Source organism: Miscanthus floridulus, chromosome 17 (assembly GCF_019320115.1).
Source record: "Miscanthus floridulus cultivar M001 chromosome 17, ASM1932011v1, whole genome shotgun sequence".
NCBI lineage: Eukaryota > Viridiplantae > Streptophyta > Magnoliopsida > Poales > Poaceae > Miscanthus > Miscanthus floridulus.
The window spans coordinates 96,964,924-96,989,591 of record NC_089596.1 but is presented as its reverse complement, the minus strand read 5'-3'; the positions used below and the strand labels follow the sequence as shown (position 1 = coordinate 96,989,591).

The 24,668-nt window shown below is 44.9% G+C and overlaps 2 protein-coding genes across 2 annotated transcripts; one reads left to right on the top strand and one right to left on the bottom strand.

Annotated features, from left to right (window-relative positions):
* Window positions 1-812: 812 nt before the first annotated feature.
* Window positions 813-4,528, top strand: LOC136516769 (farnesyl pyrophosphate synthase-like). Its single transcript, XM_066510252.1, has 12 exons — window positions 813-1,154; window positions 1,794-1,818; window positions 1,906-2,021; window positions 2,112-2,198; window positions 2,321-2,437; window positions 2,524-2,612; window positions 2,809-2,860; window positions 2,948-3,043; window positions 3,135-3,179; window positions 3,281-3,370; window positions 3,447-3,518; window positions 4,151-4,528. Exons 1-12 carry the CDS (start codon window positions 1,011-1,013, stop codon window positions 4,277-4,279), a joined length of 1,062 nt encoding a protein of 353 aa, XP_066366349.1. The 5' UTR covers window positions 813-1,010; the 3' UTR covers window positions 4,280-4,528.
* A 601-nt stretch (window positions 4,529-5,129) lies between these two features.
* LOC136518260 (protein ANTHESIS POMOTING FACTOR 1-like) lies at window positions 5,130-7,902 on the bottom strand. The gene is made up of 9 exons (XM_066511900.1): window positions 7,746-7,902; window positions 7,561-7,661; window positions 6,834-7,007; window positions 6,639-6,738; window positions 6,388-6,504; window positions 6,178-6,313; window positions 5,990-6,073; window positions 5,536-5,585; window positions 5,130-5,453 (listed from the first exon to the last, which is right to left on the bottom strand). The coding sequence occupies exons 1-9, from the start codon at window positions 7,818-7,820 to the stop codon at window positions 5,334-5,336; spliced, it is 957 nt and encodes a 318-aa protein (XP_066367997.1). The 5' UTR covers window positions 7,821-7,902; the 3' UTR covers window positions 5,130-5,333.
* Between the last annotated feature and the right edge of the window lie 16,766 nt (window positions 7,903-24,668).

Below are 24,668 nucleotides of genomic sequence, written 5' to 3'. Positions count from 1 at the left end.
GATCAGCCCACCAACCCACTCTGCAGCAAACGTGCCGGTAACTATAAACAAACGGATAACCTGAACTGGGGTCCCAGGTCGCAGCACCAGATCTGGATCCACACGACGGCTCTGTTTTGTGCTCTGTCCCGTTTCCCTCCCGTGCCGTCAGCAGGCCCGTCCTATGGGGTGGGGGTAGCCTGTGCGATGTCCATGAGCCCATGAGGCTGGGGGCCCACGTATATACTGTATAGTAGATACTATCAGCCTATACTTGGCTACGTGCAACATTGAGAAGGATATTTTAGATACAATTAATCTTGAAAGTGTTCTTGAAGATTTTGCATCAATAAATACCCGAAGACGTTTTTTTTAAAAGCACTGAAGCACCGTAGTTTTATTTGAGATAACCATCATAGTTATTTTGCTATTTTTTTATCTTCTTTGATGTACTGTTACCTTCAAAAAGAATTAAATATATGCTACAAGTTATATATTTTAATCGTCCTATTCAAATATTACATTGCCGGGTAATTAGTGTCTTACTGGCCCAAGGGCCCATGAAATTTGTGGGATGGCCCTGACCGTCAGCTTATCTCATATTCGACTTGTTCAGCTTATTTTTTCAATCAAAATAATATTTTTCTCTCACAACAATTTAGCTAGAATAGTGTGCGTTTTTCAGTCAATTTCGGTTAAAATTTAGACCAGCGAACGGGGCGTAAGCTGACGGGACGGGAAGGTCCAAAGTCCAAACCCAACTCTGAACCGGGCAGCTGTGTCGCGTCACGTCGCGCCGTGCTCGTGCCGCCGCCGAGTGCCACCCGCTCTCCAGCTTTGCCCGTTGCCGTCGCCAATCCATCCCGCCCCTAAAAAAGGCCGCGTCCCACGTTGCCTTGGTTCCCCCACCCCTATTGACTCCCTCCTTCCCCGGCACTGCGCAGCGCGAGTGCGGCGCCAGTCACACTCGGCTCCCTCGATCGCTCTCGGCCCTCGGACCCGTCTGCGTCGCCAGGAGGCGAGAGGAGGCAATGGCGGCGGACGGGAATGGCGCGGCCGCTGCCGGCGGGGACACCAGGGCGGCCTTCGCGCAGATCTACAAGACGCTCAAGGAGGAGCTGCTCACCGACCCCGCCTTCGAGTTCACTGAGGAGTCGCACCAGTGGATCGACAGCGTAACGACCCCTCTCCCTCTACCTCCCTCCCCCTCTTTCGCTCTCGCTGTCGTCCTTCCTTTTATGTCGCTGTTTCCTGGTTTGATCCTTGTGGCGTGTGGGGGCTCCGTGCGCCGTCGCCGTGGCCCAGCGAGTTCTCCTCGTGTTCCGTTTAGGTTCCACCCCGGATCGGCGGGCTCTCTGTAGTTCGTGCGGCACCGGGTTCTTATTGAAGCGAAATTAATTTTGTTTACCGCGTGCACATGGACATATTATGGGTGAATAAATGAAGAAAGCACTGGATCACGGGTAAATAAATGAGCGAGGATTAGTCCTCTGAAACAGCTTGTTACTGCTGTTTAGTAGGAGTATGTTTTTACGTGGGCTGGATGGAACGGATCAACACGTACTGGAACTTCCCGTTCAGTTGGGTTGGGTTGGGTTGACGGGCTCTGCTTTTGGACATTGAATTGCTGCCAAAACAGAGCAGAGCTTGTGATTATTAGGCTCTGCAGTTAAATCCAAACCACCGTAGCAATTATTAATGGTATATATGGATCTTGGGTGTTTTAGCAGGCCACTTATACTGTTTGTTCTGTTAGCTAGTGCTTTTGATTTGCGATGCTAATGTGACATTTCTCTATCTTCCTCTTCAAACAGATGGTTGACTACAATGTACTCGGAGGTGAGGAGATGATTCTGAATTACTTACTTTTTACATTATACGAAAAACTAGTAACACTTCTGATCCATAACTGTTGTCCAATGACAGGCAAGTGTAACCGTGGGCTCTCTGTGGTTGACAGCTACAAGCTGTTGAAGGGTGCTGATACTCTGGACGAGGAGGAACTGTTCCTTGCTTGCACCCTTGGCTGGTGCATTGAATGGGTAATGTTTTGTTTTTGTCCCCCAATGTTGTCAGGAAGAATGTCAGTCAAGCAATTGAGTAGCTCATCTAAGTTTGCTGTTGTATTTCAGCTTCAAGCTTTCTTTCTTGTGCTTGATGATATCATGGATGACTCCCACACTCGTCGTGGCCAGCCTTGCTGGTTCAGGGTGCCTCAGGTTAGCCGTAACTGAATACCAAAGCATTTGTCTATTTTTCCTTTGTGTAGTAACTTCAGTGCAGAGAAATTTCTAATTCTCTTTGTTAAGTAATAGCTAAGGGCATATTTTGTTTGCGATAGGTTGGCTTCATTGCTGTGAATGACGGGATTATCCTTCGCAACCATATCTCACGGATCCTTCGCTGCCACTTTAAGGGCAAGCCTTACTATGCTGATCTCCTTGACTTGTTCAATGAGGTAACTATATGTTCTGATGCACATCAATGTTCAGATCAAGGTTTCAGATTATTACAGGTCCTGATTATGTTGTTTTGTTTTCCTAGGTTGAGTTCAAGACAGCTTCAGGTCAGCTGCTGGACCTTATCACAACCCATGAGGGAGAAAAAGATCTGACAAAGTACAACATAACAGTGTAAGTTATTATGTAATAATGACTGGCAAAACATTCTTTTGTACTCCTATGTTTTACCATGTGAACTAAAGTGTTCCTCTCACATTGTCATGTTTAGCTTTAGAGAAATGTTCTTTACATAATAGCATATCTATGGTAATTCTGATTCAGGATGTGCCTTTTATTTACTGATGATCTCCTGCAACTCGTTCTGCAGTCATGGTCGTATTGTTCAATACAAGACAGCCTACTATTCATTTTATCTGCCGGTAATTAACTTTTTTTTTTACTTTTGCATATACTATTTTCATGCGACCCCCATCTAGATTATCAATACCACATGAATATTATCAAAGGTTGCATGTGCCCTGCTGCTCTCTGGCGAGAATTTGGACAAGTATGGTGATGTAGAGAACATCCTTGTTGAAATGGGAACATACTTTCAAGTCCAGGTAACACCTATTTTACTGTGTGCGTCTATGTGAACTGTTTTCTGTCACAAGCATTAGTCTACTTAGTATTGATATGATTGTTCTCTATCAGGATGACTATCTGGATTGTTATGGTGATCCTGAATTTATTGGCAAGGTTGGTGCATTTATCTATTTCAGTAACTTGAACTAGCATCCTTTTCATTCTTTTTTTTCTCTTAGCTATTGTGATTTAATCGATTTTAATTTTTAATATAGATTGGAACTGACATTGAAGATTACAAGTGCTCATGGCTAGTTGTGCAAGCCCTTGAGCGTGCTGATGAGAGCCAAAAGCGCATTCTATTTGTAAGTCATGTCCAGACCTCTTTCAAATGATTAGAAGTTTGTTGTCTAAAGGTTTATACAATTGATGGCTCTGCAGGAAAATTATGGCAAGAAAGATCCAGCTTGTGTGGCAAAAGTGAAGAACCTCTACAAAGAACTTAACCTTGAGGTCTGTCTCTACCTTTGATGAAGCTTTCTATTTATCTGTAGATTGTAATCACTTGCTTATGTAAGCCCACCATAAACATAATGCAGTTAATACTGATTAAAGATCAATGTGACGCCCATTTTGTATATAGTATGGGGGTCTCTGGTTTGAGGAACCATCCCATCTTAGATGAGGTGGTTCAACATGAGTCCATCTCTCATGCTTATACTAATTATTAGTTTGTGAGAAATGAGGTGGTGATGCGTCAACTCATCCCATTCAACAAACCAAACAAAAAGTTGAGGAATGGCAAGGTGATGGGCCCACCTTATTATCAAACCAAACTGAACACCCCATATATGCCCCATATGTTACTGAAATCATATTGATTCTTTGGAGACTATACACGTGTGCAATGTGACACTTGAGTTTCACTGGACGAAGTAGCAATCAGCCACACTTTTTCTTACTTCTTTGTCTGAAAATAGGATGACATACTGAAGCACTTTGCAATGTGACACTTAAGTTTCACTGGACGAAGTAGCAATCAGCCACACTTTTTCTTACTTCTTTGTCTGAAAATAGGATGACAAACTGAAGCACATTCTCAAACCTTACTAAAGTCTGACATTTTGTTTATCATTTTGTTCCAGGCGGTATTTCAGGAGTACGAGAATGAGAGCTACAAGAAGCTGATTGCAGACATTGAAGCCCAGCCAAGCATCGCGGTTCAGAACGTGCTGAAGTCCTTCTTGCACAAGATCTACAAGAGGCAGAAGTAGGGCGCTCTTGGATAAGGAGCTCAGGTCCATCGCATGCTTGACAGATACCGGACTTCCTCACCTTGCTGCTCTAGTATGATGTGGAGCGTCTAGTTCAAAAAACAAAAAAAAGATCGAATGTAGTATGATGCACCTTGCTGCTCTGAATATTAACAGGCAACTCAGGCAAGGTGCTGTTTCGGTTTGGTGGACCGCATGTTGCAGACAGTAAATTGGTTGTTTTTATTTGCATCTTATCGACTTCTTTGCTTCTTTTGGCCACCGCCCTCCTAGGCTCCTAGTCGCTTTAAGTAAATTTCTAGCGTGCTCAGGGTAAATCTCTGTTATTGTCCAGGAAATTAGTAGGATAGTGTGAAATGGTGAAACTAAAGTGGACTTTACGTCGATCATAGAAACAAAGGATTTTACGGCCGGACGATGCTTAGTATACTCGAGAAAGCAAGGAAAATGCCAGCATCTTCTATGACTTTTGTGGAAAATGCCAGCAAGGAAAGTGCCACGACATGATAGAAGAATATTCCAAAACCTAAATTTCAGGAGCTTGAGCAATAAGCACTGTTTACGCAACAAAATGATTCTCCAACATGCCCGCAACAAAATGATTCTCCAACATGCCCATATTAGTATATTAGTGGTTCCAGCAAGGGCAAAAAAGAATAAGTTACAAGCGCCTGTTTTTCGAAGCAGAAGTCCAAGTAGAGTTTGGAGTAAATCACCAAGACAACTTTATGCGCGTTAAGAACACAACAATTTAACAGGCAAGTGTATTAGTAGTACATATAAATAAGAAAGGGAGCCCTACAAGTATCTTCCTGGAACTATGTCATTACAGCAATTTAACAGGCAAGTGTATTAGTAGTACATATATATATAAATAAGAAAGGCAGCGCTACAACAAGTATCTGCCTGGAACTATGTCATTGTTTCCACAGATGGTAATGAAGTAAGTGATTTCATACATGACATCTATCTTTTGGACAAAAGAACAGGATATAAACACTTGGTAAGTTAACATATATGAAATTCCATCCCTTCTTTTTCCAGGCACCTAATTCTAATTCGATTGGTTGGGAATCCAGAAAGTTAGGGCAGTTGATGCAGTTGCAAACATTGCTCGACGAGGGGCCCACTTCAATGCTGTAATAGGACCAATGTGACTGTTCCAACAAGCAATCTGCAAAAGAAATCTGACACTAAGACTCATAGCAACCTAACAACACATTACACATGTTAAAAGCCTGATTAAAGAAAAGCACCTCTTGTACTGTATTGATGTTCCAAGCATGCAGGGTTCCATCACCTGATCCTGCAAAACCAAACATATCAGGTAGCTCTCTTGGGAAAAATCATCTTCTACATTCAAATTTCCAAGGTTTATTCATAGGAGCATATGCGTAAAGTCTAAGATGTGCTAGAACGATGTAAGTGCAACATACTATCATATGATACAATGATCATCACTGCATTTTTTTTATTGGACGTTAACACTTGAGGCAGTATAGGTTCCTAAATATACATGGTTGGTTAATGGCAAAAGTGAAGCTGAAGGCCAATAACATAGTGAATTCTTGTTACTTGTCAGATCTATCCACAAAAGCGATGCAAAGAAAAAGCAGAAGGTGAGATGCTTAAAAAAAAAGCACCTTATTAGGCCTTAAGTGCAGGGAAACTAGAGGGCAATTTTCCACATGAACCAGAATATGCAATTACCTGAAATTACATATTGACCATCTGGAGTGAAAGCAGCTTCATTTGTTACATTGGGAGATGGCTCTAAACTAAAGCCACACCTCTGCAAATTACATTGGGATATCAGCAAAAGGATGTAAGATCAGAAATGTGCACCAAAAGGATTGGTATCTGAAGCACAGAAAAGGGGAAGATAATATAACTCAACTTATCCCCTCCATATGCATCCAGAACATATATATGGTTGTTAGTTGTTGTCAAAAGCATAGACTTGCCATCGTTGCTAAATTTGATGTCAGAAACTTCAGCTGTATCTCCACCAACCAAGAAAGTGTCAAACGGACCCTGAAATTGGATTGATTCACAAGATAAATATTTCACACCCCTTCCACAAATTCTGTATTATGTTCACTACATACCTTGTCATACGATCGGGAATCAAATAACTTAATAGCACCCCCTTCCATTGCTACAGCAAAAACAAGTCCCTGCTGATCATATGCAACAGAAGGTCTACCACGTAGCCTTAGTATGCCCTGAATGATAAATGAGAAAGCATGAAAGAGCTTAGAGGATAAAGGGCATCTTTCATCTCATAAATGTAAACTAAGCATAGTTGGTTGCTATAGTGAGCTCATCAACTAAGTTCCGCCCAAGATTGGTAGCCAACCTGACAAGAATTTACGCGAAGATCCCATATTCTGACACTGTGATCAAGTGATCCTGACATAAAGCTATCATTGACAGGTGACATACATAATGAAACGACCCTGAGATGAAAGGGAACACCTATCAGCATCTGCCCCTCAAAATGTGTTGCCACAAACAAGAAATGCAGCAGCATCAGAAGAAAAATAAAACAAACCTGTCTTTGTGCCCTTTGAAGTATCTTAAGCAACGGTTGTCATACAATGACAGATAACGAAGTGACTCTGCAGACTCTAGGTTGTATCGTGAAGAGCATAAGATAGAACTTGGATGATGACTAAAACAGACACGGTCAGCACCATGTTTCCTGTGATATGTAGTCTTTAACAACCTGAAACAATAGTCAGCAGGTTCTAGCACTGATTACTGGTGGCTTACTAAATATACTTTGATGGAGTACATATGACAACGCAAACTTCTACCGGCCATAGAGAACAATGACAGAACTAGGGAAAACAGGGCCATCAAAACTAAACTGCTGGATGATCCAAAGATTTCATCAAACATCCGTAATGAACAAATGTTGCCTGACAGCACAAGTAAATCACATCTCCATCAATATGGTCAACATGACAGAAGAGCAACACTAAGGCATAACCCATGTATATTTATCAAATGTTAACTGGTCATTGCCAAACATGCTGCATCTACCCATTAGGAAATTAGCTTCAATAGCACCTACTTCAGTAACATTAATTCTAACAAAAAAAAAAAATGATTCTATAATCTCTTGCAGTAGGGTACCCAAAAATCACATCGCAACACGAACTGTCCATTGAAATCAATCAGTAGAGCCAACACTTTCCTTCGCACACATTAGATTCCACACATTACAGCTGCATCAAAAAAGTGAGGAGAAATCAAGCAAAGGCTAGGGTACCCACGTCGCGCTGGTGATGTTGTACAGGCGGATGGAGTCGTCGTCACTGGAGGTGACCAGGAGATCTTCCTTGCGGTGGAAGTCGAGGCAGTTTATCTTCCCGGCCTGCAACCGATTTGGACGACGAATTAGTGCGAGGCGAAAAACTTCCAAGGAATAGGTGGGTTGGCTTCTAGCATCGGAACTCACATAGTCGGTGAAGACAGCGCCGATGGCCATGCCGCGGACGATCTCGTCGTCCAGCTGCGGCAACGCCGCCGCCATCTTGTTCTCGGTGGCTGCTGCTACAGTCGAGTCCGCCGCAGCCCAGGTTTTCGATCTCAATTTGGTAAGAGCTTTTTGCCCTGAAAAAAATACATATTCTTTGTAGGGCCTTTTTTTATTTTGAAATACTTGTATGGCCTTAAATCGAAATTTTCTTCCTCTATCAGGTCTGCTAAGCTATTCGAGAATTATGTATTTGGCGCTGAAATAAATCAGTCTTTCATATTTGGCACTTAAAAATTTAAACTTTTTTTATATGACATCAAGTTAAAATTTTCTTTTCTATACGGCACTACCATACATTTTATCCATTCATGTGTTAGTCGACTATTTTGACCGTGTCAGTTTTTCTTAGTGTGACCAATATACCCTATGTTACTCACGTATCTAATTTCTCCCTCTTGACTTCCCGAGCGGCCGAGCGCTCCTGTCTCCTGTGACTTTCTTCCACGAAAAAAACACCAAACCCTAGATTGATGGAAGAATGAGGAGAGGACGATGGAGCAGAGGATCTCGCGGCCGACGGCGCCCAGCATAAACTGCGCCACGACCTCACCCGGCGGAGCCAGGCCGTGGCGCGGTCGCGGCGATGGGGCGAGCGCGGGCCAGCGCTCTGGCTAGCCCGCGGCGTGGCGGAGGCGGCGCGGCCCCTCCGGCCAGACAGCAGCAGGGTAGAGGCGGCGCGGTGGCGGTTCCCAGCACACAGGCCACAGGGCAACCTCCTCAGGCCACATCAAGAGGATTGCGGGGGCATGTTCTTGGATCTGGAACGGGATAGAGTTTTCTTGCACTTGTTATTTTTGAGATTTGCAATGCTTTTTTTTGCTAACCGAGTTCAACTGGCTACATCATCCAACAGCTTGGGAAGACAAGCAGTGCTCCCAACGAAGTCCTTTGTTCAATAATTCGTAGTTTTGGTGATTGGGCGAGAAATACGAGTACTTGTATGCTTCTGATGTTCAATTGTGGAGAACTCTAGATGATTGGCTACCAGATGCTCAAACCTATACTATTCTAAGCATTTGTGGAGAAATATTTGTTTGTTGTCTTCATGTCTTGCGATGACCTGAAAAGAATATAGGACTGACCAAACTGAGATGAGCGAGCTGCTAAACTGCATCAAACAATTTCTGACCAAGCTAACTAGACAGGGCAAATCCCTCCCGTGCTAAGCCTACCCAGCGGGACCTGCTCTTGCCTTAGAATTTAAAATTTATTATTTATTTATTTGCAGACTTGGATTATCAAAATCCCATGTTTTAGTTCACAATATAATTGTGATATTTATAATCTTTTTATTTGACAACCTGTCCATCTATTATTTTCCTATTTGGCATGATGTATTTCTGCTACGAAGAAGAACATTTATGTCATTTTACCATCCACTTACGTCGTTACTAGTCAGAATGGATGGCAGTGCTATCGAGCGAAGGAAATTTCAACTTAATGCTAGATAAGAAAGTTTAATTTTTTTAGTGCAAAATACAACACTGATTTGTTTTAGTGACATACATAATTCCCTTTGTTCGGTTGGTACATGAAATGTCTATATTGCCCTTCTCTGCTCTTTCTGCCAATACCGCCGCATCCAACCGAGACCCAGCAGGCGGAAAGACACCTAGACCGAGCGATGCGGGTGGGGGCCGCCGCCGCCGCCGGGATCTCCGGCCCCAGCCCGGCGCGGCTGCCACCTCCGATGGCCAGCACGGCTCGGCAGTAGAATGGATCGATCTAGTTTGCTTCAGTCTGTTTCGGGCTCCCGAGCAAGCGCCGCCGCGGGCCTCCGCTTCCTCCGCGCGCGACTCCGCCGCTTGCGCCGTGCCGCGGCCATGAACCTCCGCGACTCCGCAGCTTGCGCCGTGCCGCGGCCACGAACCTCCGCCGCCTCCGCGCGTGACTTTGCCACCTGCCCTGCGCCGCGGCCACAGGCCCCGCCAGCCGCGCGCGCCCCCGCCTCTGCTTTGGCTGGGCCACCCGCCGGCGGCGCTGCTGCTGTCGTACTGCTGAGTCCATCCGCTACCTTCTCTCAAAGCGCCGGCAAGGCCTGCGCGGCCGCCAAGGCCGTCTGCCGTACTGCGTACGCATGCGAGTTCGAAGCGCTTGCAGCTCTGGTGAAAGAGCTCTGCGTACGTACGTGTGAAAGAGGACGCTGGCTTGCTGCCTTGCAGCTCTGGTGCACTCCGTGCTCACCATGGTTTTTCATTGTCAAAAATAAAAACCACCATGGTTTTGGTCTGATTTGGGGCACAATCACCCACCAGTTTGGTTCGGTATGGATTATGAGTATTCGTAGGTGGATTAGACTGGTTCAGGGCGGTAGCTGTATTTTTATACAGCCTATTCGTTTATTGATTTCAGTCAGGACTTATCAGTCAGCTAACAATATTTTTTCTATCACAATAAACCAGAGCTTAGCAGCTCAAAAACCGACCAGCGAACAGATCGATAGTTTGAGGTTGGTTTCAGTTTGAATCTGAGCCCATTACCATCTTTGGAATTTATTTGCGTAATATTTCTTCAAAAGTAGAACAAACAAAAAAATTTTTTTGCATTTTTTTCATCAAGGGTGGGTATAATGATCATTTTACCTTAGATTTAATACCGTCAAGTGCCTAAAATGAACGGAAGGTTGTATAAGGAAGAAAATTTCATTTTAGGGTCGTACAGGTAAGTTTATGAAAAAAGACCATATAAAAAAGCTGTATTTTTTTCAGGGCTAGCCATAGCTCGTTCGGTAAGACTATCACCAACAGTGCAGACCCAAATAAGAGACCTATTCTATAGTATGGGTCACGCACAGTAGAAGGATCTCGGACCTAAAACTCTCATCCTCCAACAGCCTACCCAAAACCCGTCCTTCTCTCCTCATTCTCTCCCCCGCGCCGCACGAAACCCCCGTGCGGTCCTAGGCGCTGCCTCTCCGCCGGTCTTCGTCACCTCCGGCCCCCCTCCGCCGCGGCTCCCCGACGCTGGCAGAGGTCCCTAGTGCGACGGGCCTCTCCAGCGAGCACGAGCCTCTGCGGCGGCGCCATCCCCGAAGCCCCAGATCTCCGCGGCGGCGCCATCCCTGAAGCCGGCTCCCGTGAGGACGCGGCGGCCTTCTCCGGCGAGGACGCTGTCGGTGCGGGATCTACGGGATACCCCGCAAGGAAGGGAGAAGACATAGTCTAACTAGGATTCTTCCCCTGTAATCTTAGTAGTAGTATTATTCTGTAATCCTACTAGGAACTCTCATTATAAACCGACTAGGATTCTGACCTCCTGACTATATAAAGGAGGGTAGGGTTCCTAGGGAAGGGGATATTGGACAACACAACACTTTATGATCAATCCAACGTAAAGGCTAACGCCGACTGGACGTAGGGCTATTACTCGATCAAAGATTGAGGGTCCGAACCAGGATAAATCGACTGTCTCTTGCGTTAACCGTCGAGTTCCGCATACGCTGAAGCCCGAACATACTGCCCCGGGGACCCCCGTGGCAGGCTATCGGTGGTCAAACATCAACAGCTGGCGCGCCAGGTAGGGGCATTCGGCGACTTTGCATCCGAGAGCTCGACGGACCTCGACAACATGATCTTCTCGACGGGATCAACCTTCATCTTCGGTTCATGGATCTGCGAGGCAGGTGACGATGGCAAGCTCAAAAGCCGTCTCCTCGAAGATTCGGATCACCATGAAGACTATTTTATTTCAGCAACTACGACATATCAACTTGCTAAAAGATTCGCACAGCTCGCGATATCCGATTCAACTCAGACTTCGCGACTTCACGCATCCGATTCAAACTCGGGCTCCGCTTCCGAGACGGAGTCTTATCCGAGTTCTTTCGGAAAACCGAGTTCTTTTCCGATAAGGCTCCGGTACACGACATCAACCTATCAAGAATAGAACTCGAGGTACACTCAGAGTACTTTAAAGAAGACGGGTCCTTTTCTGTTCGATCTTCGCAACATGGCAACGTCTTATCAGGCATAGCTCGAAAGATCTCTTAATCTAGTGCTTAGAATGCCACTGAGAGGAGCCTAGGAAGGTATCATCTTAACTATAACATCTCAAGACTGCATCGTCCACTGGCCAGGTTCTGTTCCTGAGGATGGCGACACCCGACTAGTCGACGATACGACAATGACAATTCTACCCTACCAAGAAGGAGACTCAATCTGTGACCTTGAAGCCTCTACTGAAGTTATCAATAACTCTGACAGTACGGAAACCAACACCAATGACAGAACAACTCACGCTCGAGAAGTATTCATGATTCGCCATCCTCGATCACCATTGGTACCCCAAAAGCGCCCGACGTTAGGTCCTCGGATGAATCTGAGTCCAATATATCACCATTTACCCAGGGGCACGATGGTGAGACCGAGAGTCAGAGGCAAGCCAGAGAAAGAAAGAACAAATTAAAACAAGGACGTCAACGCTGTGCTAAGCAGCGCAAGGAAGCTTGGATAAAATATGAGTCAGACCTAGCCAAGTACAATAGAAGAAAATCAGAGCGAGAGGTCGAAGAAGGACGAGCAGCGAATACACCCTACGATAAGATCTGAGAAGCACTAGAAGAACTCAGGGCGACTTCACATCCCAATGAAAAACAAGAACAGCTCCAGGACTTCCTCCGATCAACAGTCCTAAGGACGCACAATGGAAGGGCCCACTCAAGACTACCTGATAGGTCAACATCTCACGAGCAGGAAGATCAAAATCAAAGGAAGTCCGCTTTTGAGAGACTTGGACCAAGTGGAAGTCACAATAGAGAAAGCAGAAGAAACCATAGTCAAAACGACCGAGTCAAACAACCAAGAAAGGCCAGAAGCAAAGCACATACTCGGACAACCACGCAAAACTACTCTCACCAAGACAACAGTTGGCAAGAAGGGGGCACCGAATTAGAATACACAGAAGCTAGAACGCACGATAGATTCCCCTATTTTGCGAACAGACTTGCTTCAATACGACTGTCTCACAAGTTTAAGCCATCCAACCATTCCAAGTATGATGGCAAGATAGAACCAAAGCAATGGCTTAGGATTTACTCGCAATCGATTGAATTGGCCGGAGGAGACGATGACATCAAGACCTTGTTCTTTCCCATGGCCCTAGAAACTATGCCTCTTCAATGGTTTGACAAATTGAATCCAGGATCAATCAAAAATTGAGAGGACTTGCAAAGAGCTTTCTGTGAAAATTTCATGGGTATCATTACACACCCAATCACCCACACAGAGCTAAAAGGACTCAAGCAGAAAGGAGGCGAAAGTCTCAGAAATTACTATCGACGATTTGGCGAACTATGAGCTCAAGTACATGATATCACCCAGCGAGAAGTAATTGAAGCTTTCTCTCACGGAATCATAGCTAGGTGGCAATTTCAAGACTTCTACAAAGAAAACCCAAGAAACAATAAAGAATTCAGACAAATAGTGGAAAAGATGATTACCGCAGTGGAAAAGACACGAGAAAGATTCCCGGATAGAAACAACCGAGACAACCCGGACAAGCAAAATATTCGAAATAATAGACATCAGGAAAGAAAACGTGGACCAGACAACACAGTAGCAGTGACTGACAAATCAAAGAAGTTTTCCAAGCCCAGGAGGTATGACGACATTGAAAACATGCGTTGCATTTTGCACCCCAAAGGAAATCACACCATCGGAGATTGCTACACCTTCAAAGATCGATACACAAGAAAAGATAGTAAGGAGAATACCAAAGAGGGCAATCAGAAAAAAGAAGAAGACAATCACGAAGACAAGGGATTCCAAAAATCCAGGGGGACAGTAGCAGTAATCTTTACCGGAGTTCTAGATTCCAGAAGCAAACATCAAGAAAAGCTAGCGTTGCGAACCATCATGGCAGCAGAACCGGCTACTCCAAGATATCTCAACTGGTCACAGTATCCAAATCAATTTTCAAGAGAAGACCAATGGACTAGCATAGGAAACGTAGGCCATTACCCGCTGGTTCTAGACCCAACTATTACCGGTATAACTGTCACAAAAGTACTAATCGACGAGGGAGCCGGACTCAACATCATTTTTTCAGAAACTCTAAGGAAGATGGGACTACAACTCGCCGAGATGATTATACCAACAAGCACACCTTTTTATGGCATAGTACCCGGCAAGGCAGCAATGCCACTTGGATAGATCACTCTACCGGTTACTTTTGGGACCCCCTCGAACTACCACACATAGTTCATCAAGTTTGAAGTTGCAGACTTCGATTCATCATATCATGCAATCCTCGGGCGCCCAGCACTAGCAAAATTCATGGCAGTACCACATTATCCATACCTATTGCTCAAGATGCTAGGGCCTAATGGTGTCCTTTCTCTGAGAAGTGATTTGAAGCGCGCTTTTGACTGCGACGTTCAGGCAATCCAAATTGTAGCAAAAGCACAAACCGCCAGCGGAAGAAAAGAGATAGCTACTATCGCCGTAGAAATAAGCCAAGAAGAACTAGAGATACCAGCTAAAAAGCCCAGCATCCTCGCACCACCAAAAGAAGCCGATGTCAAGCAAATCGACTTGGGCACTGGTGATCCCTCCAAAATGGCAACCATAAGTGACCACTTCTCGGCAAAATAGGAACTCACGCTCGCCAACTTTCTTTGGGACAACAAAGATATCTTTGCCTAGAAGCCGGCCGACATGCCAAGTGTCCCAAGGGAGTTGGCTGAGCACGGAATCGATGTCAACGAAGGCTCCAAGCCTGTGAAGCAACGGCTACGATGATTTTCACCCGATAAGAAGGCAGCAATTAAAAAAGAAATCACAAAGCTAATGACGGCAGGATTCATTAGGGAAATCTTTCATCCAGATTGGCTAGTGAACCTAGTTCTAGTACAGAAAAAGAACACGGACGAGTGGCGCATGTGCGTTGACTACACAGATCTCAACAAGCACTGTCCGAAAGATCCATTCGGACTATCACGCATTGATCAGATAGTTGATTCAATAGCAGGATCTGTCCTATTATCCTTCCTTGATTGCTATTTAGGATATCACCAGATCACATTAAAGGAACAAGACCAGAGCAAAACATCCTTCATCACTCTTTTTGGTGCCTACTGCTACAAGACCATGTCATTTGGACTCAAGAACGCTAGAGCCACTTATCAAAGAGCTATCCAAACATGCCTTGGTGAACAAATCGGCAAAAACGTAGAGGCATACGTGGATGACGTAGTAGTAAAGACAAAGAACCCGGATACACTAATTGAAGACTTAAAGCAAACCTTTGAAAATCTAAAGAGGTGGAGGTGGAAATTGAACCCAAACAAGTGTGTATTAGGAGTTCCATCAGGACAACAACTCGGATTCTTGGTCAGTCATCGGGGAATCGAAGCCAGCGCCAAGCAAATTCAGGCCATAACAGAAATGGGCCCTCCTCGAAGTATCAAAGATGTGCAGAAACTAATAGGCTGCATGGCGGCCCTTAATCATTTCATATCAAGACTCGGCGAAAAAGGGCTACCTTTCTTTAAACTACTAAAGAAGACAGACAAGTTTGAGTGTACAGAAGAAGCCAATGAAGCTTTTAAGAAGCTTAAGGCATACCTCACCTCCTCACCCGTTCTCACACCTCCGAAGAAATACGAAGATATGATGCTGTATATTGTGGCAACTCCTACTGTGATCAGCACAGCGATTGTCGTAGAAAGAGAAGAAAAAGGGCGTGTATATAAAGTACAATGCCCCGTATACTACATCAGCAAAGTACTATCAAAATAAAAAATCCAGCACCTGCATGTGCAAAAATTACTCTACGCCCTCCTGATCACTTCACGTAAGCTTCGCCACTATTTTGAAGGCCACAAGATTACCGTGGTGATAGATTTCCCACTCGAAGACATCCTGCACAATAGAGACGCAACAGGGCGCATATCTAAGTGGGTAGTTGAACTTGGTGCTCTCAATATCGACTTCACCCTACGGAAGGCAATTAAGTCTCAAGCCCTGGTCGATTTTGTTGTCGAGTGGACAAAAATTCAGCAACCAATGTCAAGTACCATCCTTGATCACTGGAAGATGTACTTTGATGGATCACTCAAGCTAGGCGGAGCCGATGTAGGCGTTCTCCTCATTTCTCTAGATGGAAAACAACTCAAGTATGTCCTTTAGATACTATGGCAAGCTACAAACAATGAAGTAGAATACGAAGCCCTCATCCACGGGCTACGAGTGACAATTACCCTTGGAATCAAGCGTTTACTCGTATACGGCGATTCAGCAGTAGTCATCAATCAAGTCAACAAAGATTGGGATTGCACCAAAGAAAACATGGGCGTTTACTGTGCAGAAATACGAAAGCTCGAAAAACATTTTCAAGGATTAGAAATTCTACACGTCCTGCGCGATTCTAATATTGCGGCAGACGTCCTCGCCAAGCTTGGATCAGACAGGGCAAAGGTCTCACCCAGTGTATTCATAGAGGAGTTATCAGCTCCCTCTATCAAACAACCTGGTGAGATAACCCCTAAAATCTCAGCTAAAGGCACCCAGATTTTGGTAATCACCACTTTATGGACCCAGGTTTTTATCGATTACATCAAACAGAATAAGCTGCCAGCAGAAAAAGAGGAAGCTACTAGAGTTGTTCGCAGAAGCAAGAATTACGTCCTAGTGGGAGACAAGCTCTACAGAAGAGCCACATCATCAGGAGTACTCCTAAAATGCATCTCATTTGAAGAGGGCAAAGAGATCCTAGACGAAATACACTCAGGCTGCTATGGAAATCGCGTCGCTTCAAGAACACTAGTCAGCAAAGCATTCTGCACCAGTTTCTACTGGCCAACCGCTTTGAAAGACGCAGAAGAACTCGTCAGAAGATGCAAAGGTTGTCAAATGTTCACAAGACAAGCTCATGTGCCAGCTCACAACCTCATCTACATCCCACTTGCTTGGCCTTTCTCCTGCTGGGGGCTGGATCAAGTAGGACCTCTCAAGAAAGCAAAAGGCGGTTTCGAGTACATCTTCGTAGCAATTGACAAGTTCACCAAGTTGATTGAATACAAACCACTCGCAAAATATAGCGCAGCCAAAGCAGTCGAGTTCATCCAAGATATTATGCACCACTTCGGCATGCCCAATCGAATCATCACAGATTTGGGTTCTCCCTTCATAGCCATAGAATTCCAAAGTTGGGCACAGGACTGCGGCTTCAGAATAGATTACGCATCAGTCGCACATCCAGAGGCCAACGGACAGGTCAAAAGGGCTAACGGACTCATACTAGCCGGATTAAAACTAAGATTGTATGAAGAACTAGTAGACTATGGATCAAAATGGATTGAAGAATTGCCCAAGGTCGTATGGGGGCTATGGACTCAAATAAGCAGAGCAACCGGACACTCACCTTTTCTTCCTAGTTTACGGATCAAAAACTATACTACCTACCGACTTGATCTGGACGTCACCAAGGATAGAGCAATATGATGAAGGAGAAGCAGAACAAAACCGAAGATTAGAGCTCGACAGTACAGAAGAAGTCAGAGTAAACGCTACCCTTCAATCAGCAAGATACCTCCAAGGATTAAGGCACCACTACAACAAGAATCCCCAGTCTCGATCATTACAAGTTGGAGACCTAGTACTAAGAAGAATACAAAAAACCGACGGACTCCATAAACTACTCAGTCCATGGGAAGGTCCTTTTATCGTCACAAAAGTCACCAGACCGGGCACATACAAGTTGATAACTGAAGACGAAAAAGAAGTCAACAATACATGGCACATCAGCTAGCTACGAAGATTCTATGCATGAAAACAACTCAAAGGAAAATATATATACAAGCCACAAGAGATCAACGTTCATGATCAACAAAGATAGCGCTCATCAACAACATATGTACTATTATGACCTATCAATATTCATGATCAATAAAGATGGTTCTTTTTCGACAAACATATGTCTTATTATGGCTTTCCCCGAGTTGTTTCCAAAAGAGCTGAGCATATCGGCCGAGAGCAAAAGAGCTGAAAACATGCTTGAGCCCGCCGATGAGGGTAGCTAACAAGCTAACACCCAAAACAAAAAAGCAAAATGGCTGAAAAGATGCCTGAGCATACCGACCGAGAGCAAAAGAGCTAAAAACATGCTTGAGCCCACCGATGAGGGTAGCTAACAAGCTAACACCCGAAACAAAAAAGCAAAATGGCTAAAAAGACGCCTGAGCATACCGGCCGAGAGCAAAAGAGCTGAAAACATGCTTGAGCCCGCTGATGAGGGTAGCTAACAAGCTAACACCTGAAATAAAAAGCAAAATGGCTAAAAAGACGCCTGAGCATACCGGCCGAGAGCAAAAGAGCTAAAAACATGCTTGAGCCCATCGATGAGGGTAGCTAACAAGCTAACACCCGAAACAAAAAGTAAAATGGCTGAAAAGACGCCTGAGCATACCGGCCGAGAGCAAAAGAGCTGAAAACATGCTTGAGCCCGCTGATGAGGGTAGCTAATAAGCTAACACCCGAATAAAAAAGCAAAATGGCTGAAAAGACGCCTGAGCATACCGACCAAGAGCAAAAGAGCTGAAAACACGCTTGAGCCCGCCGATGAGGGTAGCTAATAAGCTAACACCCGAACCAAAAAGCAAAATGGCTGAAAAAACGCCTGAGCATACCGACCGAGAGCAAAAGAGCTGAAAAGATGCTTGAGCCCGCCGATGAGGGTAGCTAATAAGCTAACACCCGAACCAAAAAAGCAAAACGACTGAAACTAAGCCTGAACATAAATCAGAGCAACTACAAGACAAGACCCTCTAGCTCCTTGTTCCAAATGACAAGAGGCTGAGGGCTACACTCAGAAGATCCCAAGAAGCGCTACACGGTTTCATTTAAGAAAGCACTCGGACAATGCTTGTTCCTGCTCGACAAGACTTGAAGGAACAAGACGAGGCTTCTAGAACTCTACCATGAAGTGCTCGGGGGCTTGTCGATCCTAGGATGTTTTTGAAACCACAGATAGGACCAGATGCTGACCACACTCCGAGTTAAGCCGAAAAGAAGAAGCTAGAAATGTCCTAAGTCTTTTCAGTGCTAACAAGAACAAAAAGTTTGTCGAGACAACGATCTATACCGAGTTGTTTACAAGTCATAGACGAAAGCCAGACAAGCACTCGACAAATCAAGGAAGTCTGCCAAAACATTAATCTACATATACCGAGTTGTTTACCAGGCACAAACTAAAGCCAGAGAAGCACTCGACAGATCAATAAAGTTTGTCAAGACAATGATTTACCTAATCCAGGTTGTTTATAAGACAAAGAAATATAGACAAAGAAGACATCAACAAAGAATAAAAAAATCTCCATTCAGTTTTCAAGTATAGTGTTTTGTTACAGAAGCTGGAATATAAAGGTCGATTACATCAGGCATTGTCATCAGGAGAAGAAACATCAATGTTAAGATTATCTACAATCTTCCTAGCTAAATCATCAACCTCAGGCTCCAACTTCTCAACAGCATCCAGATACTCTTGGCTCTCGACTTCATCAGCAACCTTGGATAAAGGAAAGTCTCGAGAAAGAACCCGGACCTAGGCAAGAACATTCCTGGTACAAAGATGGGCACACTACTTCACGAACTCCTAGAAACGGGTCGACACTTGGGGAATGAACTGAGCCCAAGATTGACCATCATCTGCTGGAGTCCGGAGAAGGTCGGCTACTGACCGAAAAGACTTCCACAAAGCATTCCAGTTATCAGTAGCCGTCGCCAACTTACCAGTCAAGTCTCGAATAGTTTTTTTGGGCCTGCACAAGATCCCTGTTAGCTCCACGCCTAATCAACTTAGCAAGCGTGAGTTCTTCTTCAGCTCAAGTAATTACCTCCTTAGCCTTGTTCTAGTTAGTGCGGATGAGTGTCTTCATCTCCTCGATACCCTCCGAGAGCTTCTGCTTTTCAACTCGGAGAGCTAGGCCAGGCAACAAAAACAAGTCAGCGGAAAGGAAAATCAGAGTACAAAAGAAAAACAAGTCAGTAGATAGGGAAGTCAGAATACAAAAGGAAACAAACAGAACCCGCAATACCTTTTTACTCGTTCTTCATGGACTCCACCGCAACATCCTTCTGCTTCTCCACCTCTACCACCTAGGCACGAAGAGCCTTCTCCTCCTTCTGATGCGTTAGATGCTCAGTCTCCAACTCGGCCTGACAGAGGTCAAGCTCTGCCTTCAGGGTACTCACCTCATAAGACAACTTTTTCTTGTTTTCAGATGAGAAAAAGAAGCCGGTATGATAATGAGAAAAAGACTGAGCAAAAAGAGACAAAGAGAAACAAGACATAAGGACATAAGAAAAGAGAAACGAACATCCAAAGAAAGAACTGCAGAAAAACTAACCTGGAGCCTTTTCCCAAAAAAAGTCGCAAGGGTCGACAAGCTTCCCTAGGCGGCAGTCAGCTCCGACAGTCAATGAGTGGCATCAAATTACTGCACCACATCATCAGCCAAAGGCGGACCACCAGAGGTGAAGAAGGCATGACCAGGGCAATCTCCTGGGAAGCCATGGCCAATCCCTCAGATAAACCCGCCGCTAGGCCCATGGTCACCTCTGGAGCAACAGGATCAGCGGCAGCAGGGGAACCAGCTTCCCTCACAGCCACCTCGCCGACCGAGCATTCCAAGTCCCGAGACTTAGCATGCAGAGGCAGGTCAGAGGACTGAGAAGAAGTCAGCGGAGGGTTAAGGGAAGGCGAGGGTCTGCAAGATGATAAGAAAAATCGACGATAAGAATATGAGTCAGGAAAAAACGAAAAGAGAAGCAAAGAAGCATAACAAGGAATCACTTACTCAGCTATCTTCTTCTTCATAAGACCAAAAGAAGACCTCACAGGAGGAACTATGGTAGCAAAAATGTCACCACCACTCGGTGATAGGAGCGGCGTAGCCAGTACCAGAGCCCTAGAAGAACTCGGTACCAGAGCTATAGAAGAACTCGGTGCCAGAGCCCTAGAAGAACTGGTACCCGATGACCGCTTACTACAAAGAAATCAAGACCAAAGTCAAAACAAAGGAGGGGTTCAACAACAGGAAAACAAGAAAAGAACTCACCGACGCGCGACAAGAGGCGCATCATCATCCTCTTCTTCCTTACTCTCGACCAAGGCCCCCATAACACCAGCTGAAATAGGATAAAAGTACTCGGTCAAAGATAAAAACAAACAACAAAGGGACAGAGCGTATTAATATGCTCACCTAAGAGCATGCTAGCTACAACTGGAGTACCTAGGCGAGTACTCAACTGGCGAGACTTCTTGGCAGCCGATGGAGCAGTAGAAGAACCATCCGCTCGACCCCTCTTTTTGAAAGTACGAGGAGCTCGAGGAATTGGACGAGGAACATACTCTTCATATACGTCAGAAAATGCGGAAGAAACACCAGGAAGCATCATGGTAGTTTGAAACTTACTAGTCAAGGACGCCCCAGCAAGACTACCCCCAGCCTCCACGTGTGCAGGGAGATCATCAAGGGGAATTGGATCAGCGAAATTACACCCCAATTCCTATAAAAGAGTAAAACAACAAGACAAGGAAGATTAAGCAAAAGTGGATACAACGAAAGAGAATCAAAAGTACCCGCATAAAGAAAAGAATAACTCACAGCAGGGGGTGGGTTCTTAGCGTTGTACTCAAGGACAGCAAGCGGAACGATGCTTACTCCTTTCAGCATCTTCTGGAGACGCTCGAGCACCTCCTCGTCGGTCAACTCAAGGGCAGGGACCATACGAGAAGGGTCCTCTGCCCCAGAGTACTCGAAACCATAATGTTCGCGCTCCTTCAAAGGTTGAACTCGACGGCGAAGAAAACTTGAAATAATCCCGAAGTCGGTCAAGCCTTGCTATTTCGAAGTGCAAATCCTCTCGAGAAAAGGCTTGATCGTTTGGAGCTCAGCAGTTGTCATAGGGTTCTTTTCCCATCGGTCATTAACCAAGGGACTAGATCCAAAGTGAACGGAAAGGGGAGGAATCAAGTTGGTAGCATAAAACCAGTCAGCACACCAATCTCTCACAGAATCAACTAGGTCATAGTCAAAGAATTTGCTTTTAAAACTCTAGCGAAACTGAATCCCGCAGCCACCAAGAATGCTAGTGTCATCACAGCGAGGTTGGGGCTTCAGACAAAAGAAGTAACGAAAGAGGGAAAGAGAAGGAGGAATTCCAAGGAAAGTTTCATAAAGATGAACAAAGATAGAAAGATGGAGGACAGCATTGGGAGCAAGATGATTTAGGCTAATCCTAAAATAGCTAAGAAACCGATGAAGAAAAGCAGAAGCCAGGAGGCAAAGTCCAGCATGGATAAAGGAGATGAAAAGAATAATCTCACCAGGACCTAGAGCAGGGACCCAATGCTCACTTGGAGCCCTCCATTCAGCAATGTCCTTGCTCTGGATCAGACCATTGCCAACAAGCTCGTGAAGCTGGTCTTTAGTCGTCGTTGGAGCCAGCCAAACCTTCTGGGTAGCCCTCATGGCCATGAACTCTTAGTTCTCGATCACGGAAAGCTATGCTTCCTCGTCGACAAAGGTCGCCTAGGACTTACTCGCTGCTTTCTTCCTACCCATGTACTAGCGGAATAAAAAAGGCACTAGGGAAAGATGAGGCTTAGACGGCGGTGCTCAGGTGACGGCAACAATGGCGGCGGTGGATTTCTGAAAACTAGGGTTTCAAGGCAAAAGCGGAGCAGTGAAGAAAAAGAAGATGAAAGGCCTTTAAATAAATTTTACAGCAGTAAAACATGGCCCACCGGGCCCATTAAAACACAGTGTGAGAACGCAATGGTCCATTTACTGACACAGCTAAAATGATGGAAGACACAAATCCACACAATGGTACAGTTCAACGGGTAGATTTCGGACTTATCCATCCAGCAAAACGGCAGAGTTACCATATTGCTGCAAAAAGAGCTCATCAGCCATGAAGCAACGAAAGGTTACCTCACAAGGAACATAACAACCCGGTCCTAACATAAAGAACCCGGGAATATCATAGACAACCGGGAAATCAGCAGAATAAAAAATGACAACTCAGAAGACAAGATTCTTTCTATTACAAATGACTTCAAAAGATACAAGATTACACATCTTACAAGACCTAACAAACTTGGTACTATGACAAGCAAGGTAGCAAAGAGGAACCCAGACACAGCTAGGCTCTGGAACGACTACATGTTCCAAATTGCTACTCGGTAGAACAAACCGCCCTCGGCTACACTGTTTTCTTCAAAGGATGGACGCAGTGCATCCAAGGCGGAAATCAGCAGCACGGCGGGACAACATGGAGTAGAGAAGGCCAGCAGGCATCTATCTACCCAAGTCCAATTTGATGCTAGATATGGTGCTGATCTGCACCAGACAGTCTCAGGGTAGGCGACGAGGATCAACCCAGAACTGCCAGATGAAGGATCGCATCCCACATCACAAGACTCCCTCCAACTACCGCTACGTACTTCTAAGTACAATGCTGCTACAGGATTAGCCTACCTCTAATCCCTATCACAAGACTCCCTCCAGCTATGGCAAGATACACAAGGATGACAAAACACGCCCGGAGGCTGCTCTACTTCACAAACTACCATATTCATGACTATGGAGACTTTGGACCACGCAACAAAAATTCTCGACGAATCAAAATAGCACAGAACGAGGATATTTATATGCCAAAGAAGCGGTGCACATAGACCAGGAGCACCAGCGGAATAAACCTAACAAAGGACATAGTGAAAAAACAGAATTCAATGAAAGAAGACTCAGGCGTGAAGGAACAGTACTCAAAGACAAGCATATTCGAAAGGATATACCAACACTGTACAACTCATGAACAAACACCATTTACACTCAACCACCACCATACAACTACATCTGACAACAACAGACTAACAGAGAATATGCCAAGACCCTGCTTCCGAGTTCTTTCTAAACAAAAGAACCCGGATAAATGTTTGGGGGCTGCAACAGGAGAGGTTTTCAGTTCTTTTCGAACAACTCAGATTCAAGACCCTCCAACTCTTTGTTCCAAATAGCAAGAGGCTCGGGGGCTATACTCAGTGAGTGCACTTTTTTGAAAAAAGCGCACGTCACAAAGAGGACTACTTCAAGACAGCAGTTTTTTCAAATGACATAAGATTCAAGACCCTCCAACTTTTTGTTCCAAATAGCAAGAGGCTCGGGGGCTACACTCAGTGAGTGCATTTTTTTCAAAAAAAGCGCACATCACTCAGAAGACTCATTCAAGACAGATGACTTCAAGTCCACACGATAAAAAGAACCCGGACATAACTATATCCGAGCTCTTTTTGACAAAGAATCTGGGTATACACTCAGGAGTCCTTTGACAAAGAATCAGGAAGATTTTAAGAAAAGACCCTCTAGCTCCTTGTGACAAACAGCAAGAGGCTCGGGGGCTACACCTAAATTGGAGTACTTTTTTCTTCAAAAAGGTACACACCACGCGGAGATCTCACGAAGCGCTATATGGTTTCGCTCAAGAAAGCACTCGGACGACGCTTGTTCCTGCTCGACAAGACTTGAAGGAACAAGACGAGGCTTCCAGAACTCAACCATGAAGTGCTCAGGGGCTTGTCGGTGCGGGACCCATGGGATACCCCGCAAGGAAGAGAGAAGACCTAGTCTAACTAGGATTCTTCCCCTGTAATCTTAGTAGTAGTATTATTCTATAATCCTACTAGGAACTCTCATTGTAAACCGACTAGGATTCTAACCTCCTGACTATATAAAGGAGGGCAGGGTTCCTAGGGAAGGGGATATTGGACAATTGGACAACACAACACTTTATGATCAATCCAACGCAAAGGCTAACACCGACTGGACGTAGGGCTATTACT

Excerpts from the sequence above, each read along its gene's own strand:
- LOC136516769 (XM_066510252.1), top strand. The coding sequence starts at position 1,011 with ATGGCGGCGGACGGGAATGGCGCGGCCGCTGCCGGCGGGGACACCAGG. Across the intron at positions 1,155-1,793 it reads CGCACCAGTGGATCGACAGC|ATGGTTGACTACAATGTACT; the intron begins GTAACGACCCCT and ends CTCTTCAAACAG. Across the intron at positions 3,519-4,150 it reads ACAAAGAACTTAACCTTGAG|GCGGTATTTCAGGAGTACGA; the intron begins GTCTGTCTCTAC and ends ATTTTGTTCCAG.
- LOC136518260 (XM_066511900.1), bottom strand. The coding sequence starts at position 7,820 with ATGGCGGCGGCGTTGCCGCAGCTGGACGACGAGATCGTCCGCGGCATG. Across the intron at positions 7,008-7,560 it reads TACAACATCACCAGCGCGAC|GTTGTTAAAGACTACATATC; the intron begins GTGGGTACCCTA and ends CTATTGTTTCAG. Across the intron at positions 6,074-6,177 it reads GGATGCATATGGAGGGGATA|AGAGGTGTGGCTTTAGTTTA; the intron begins AGTTGAGTTATA and ends AATGTAATTTGC.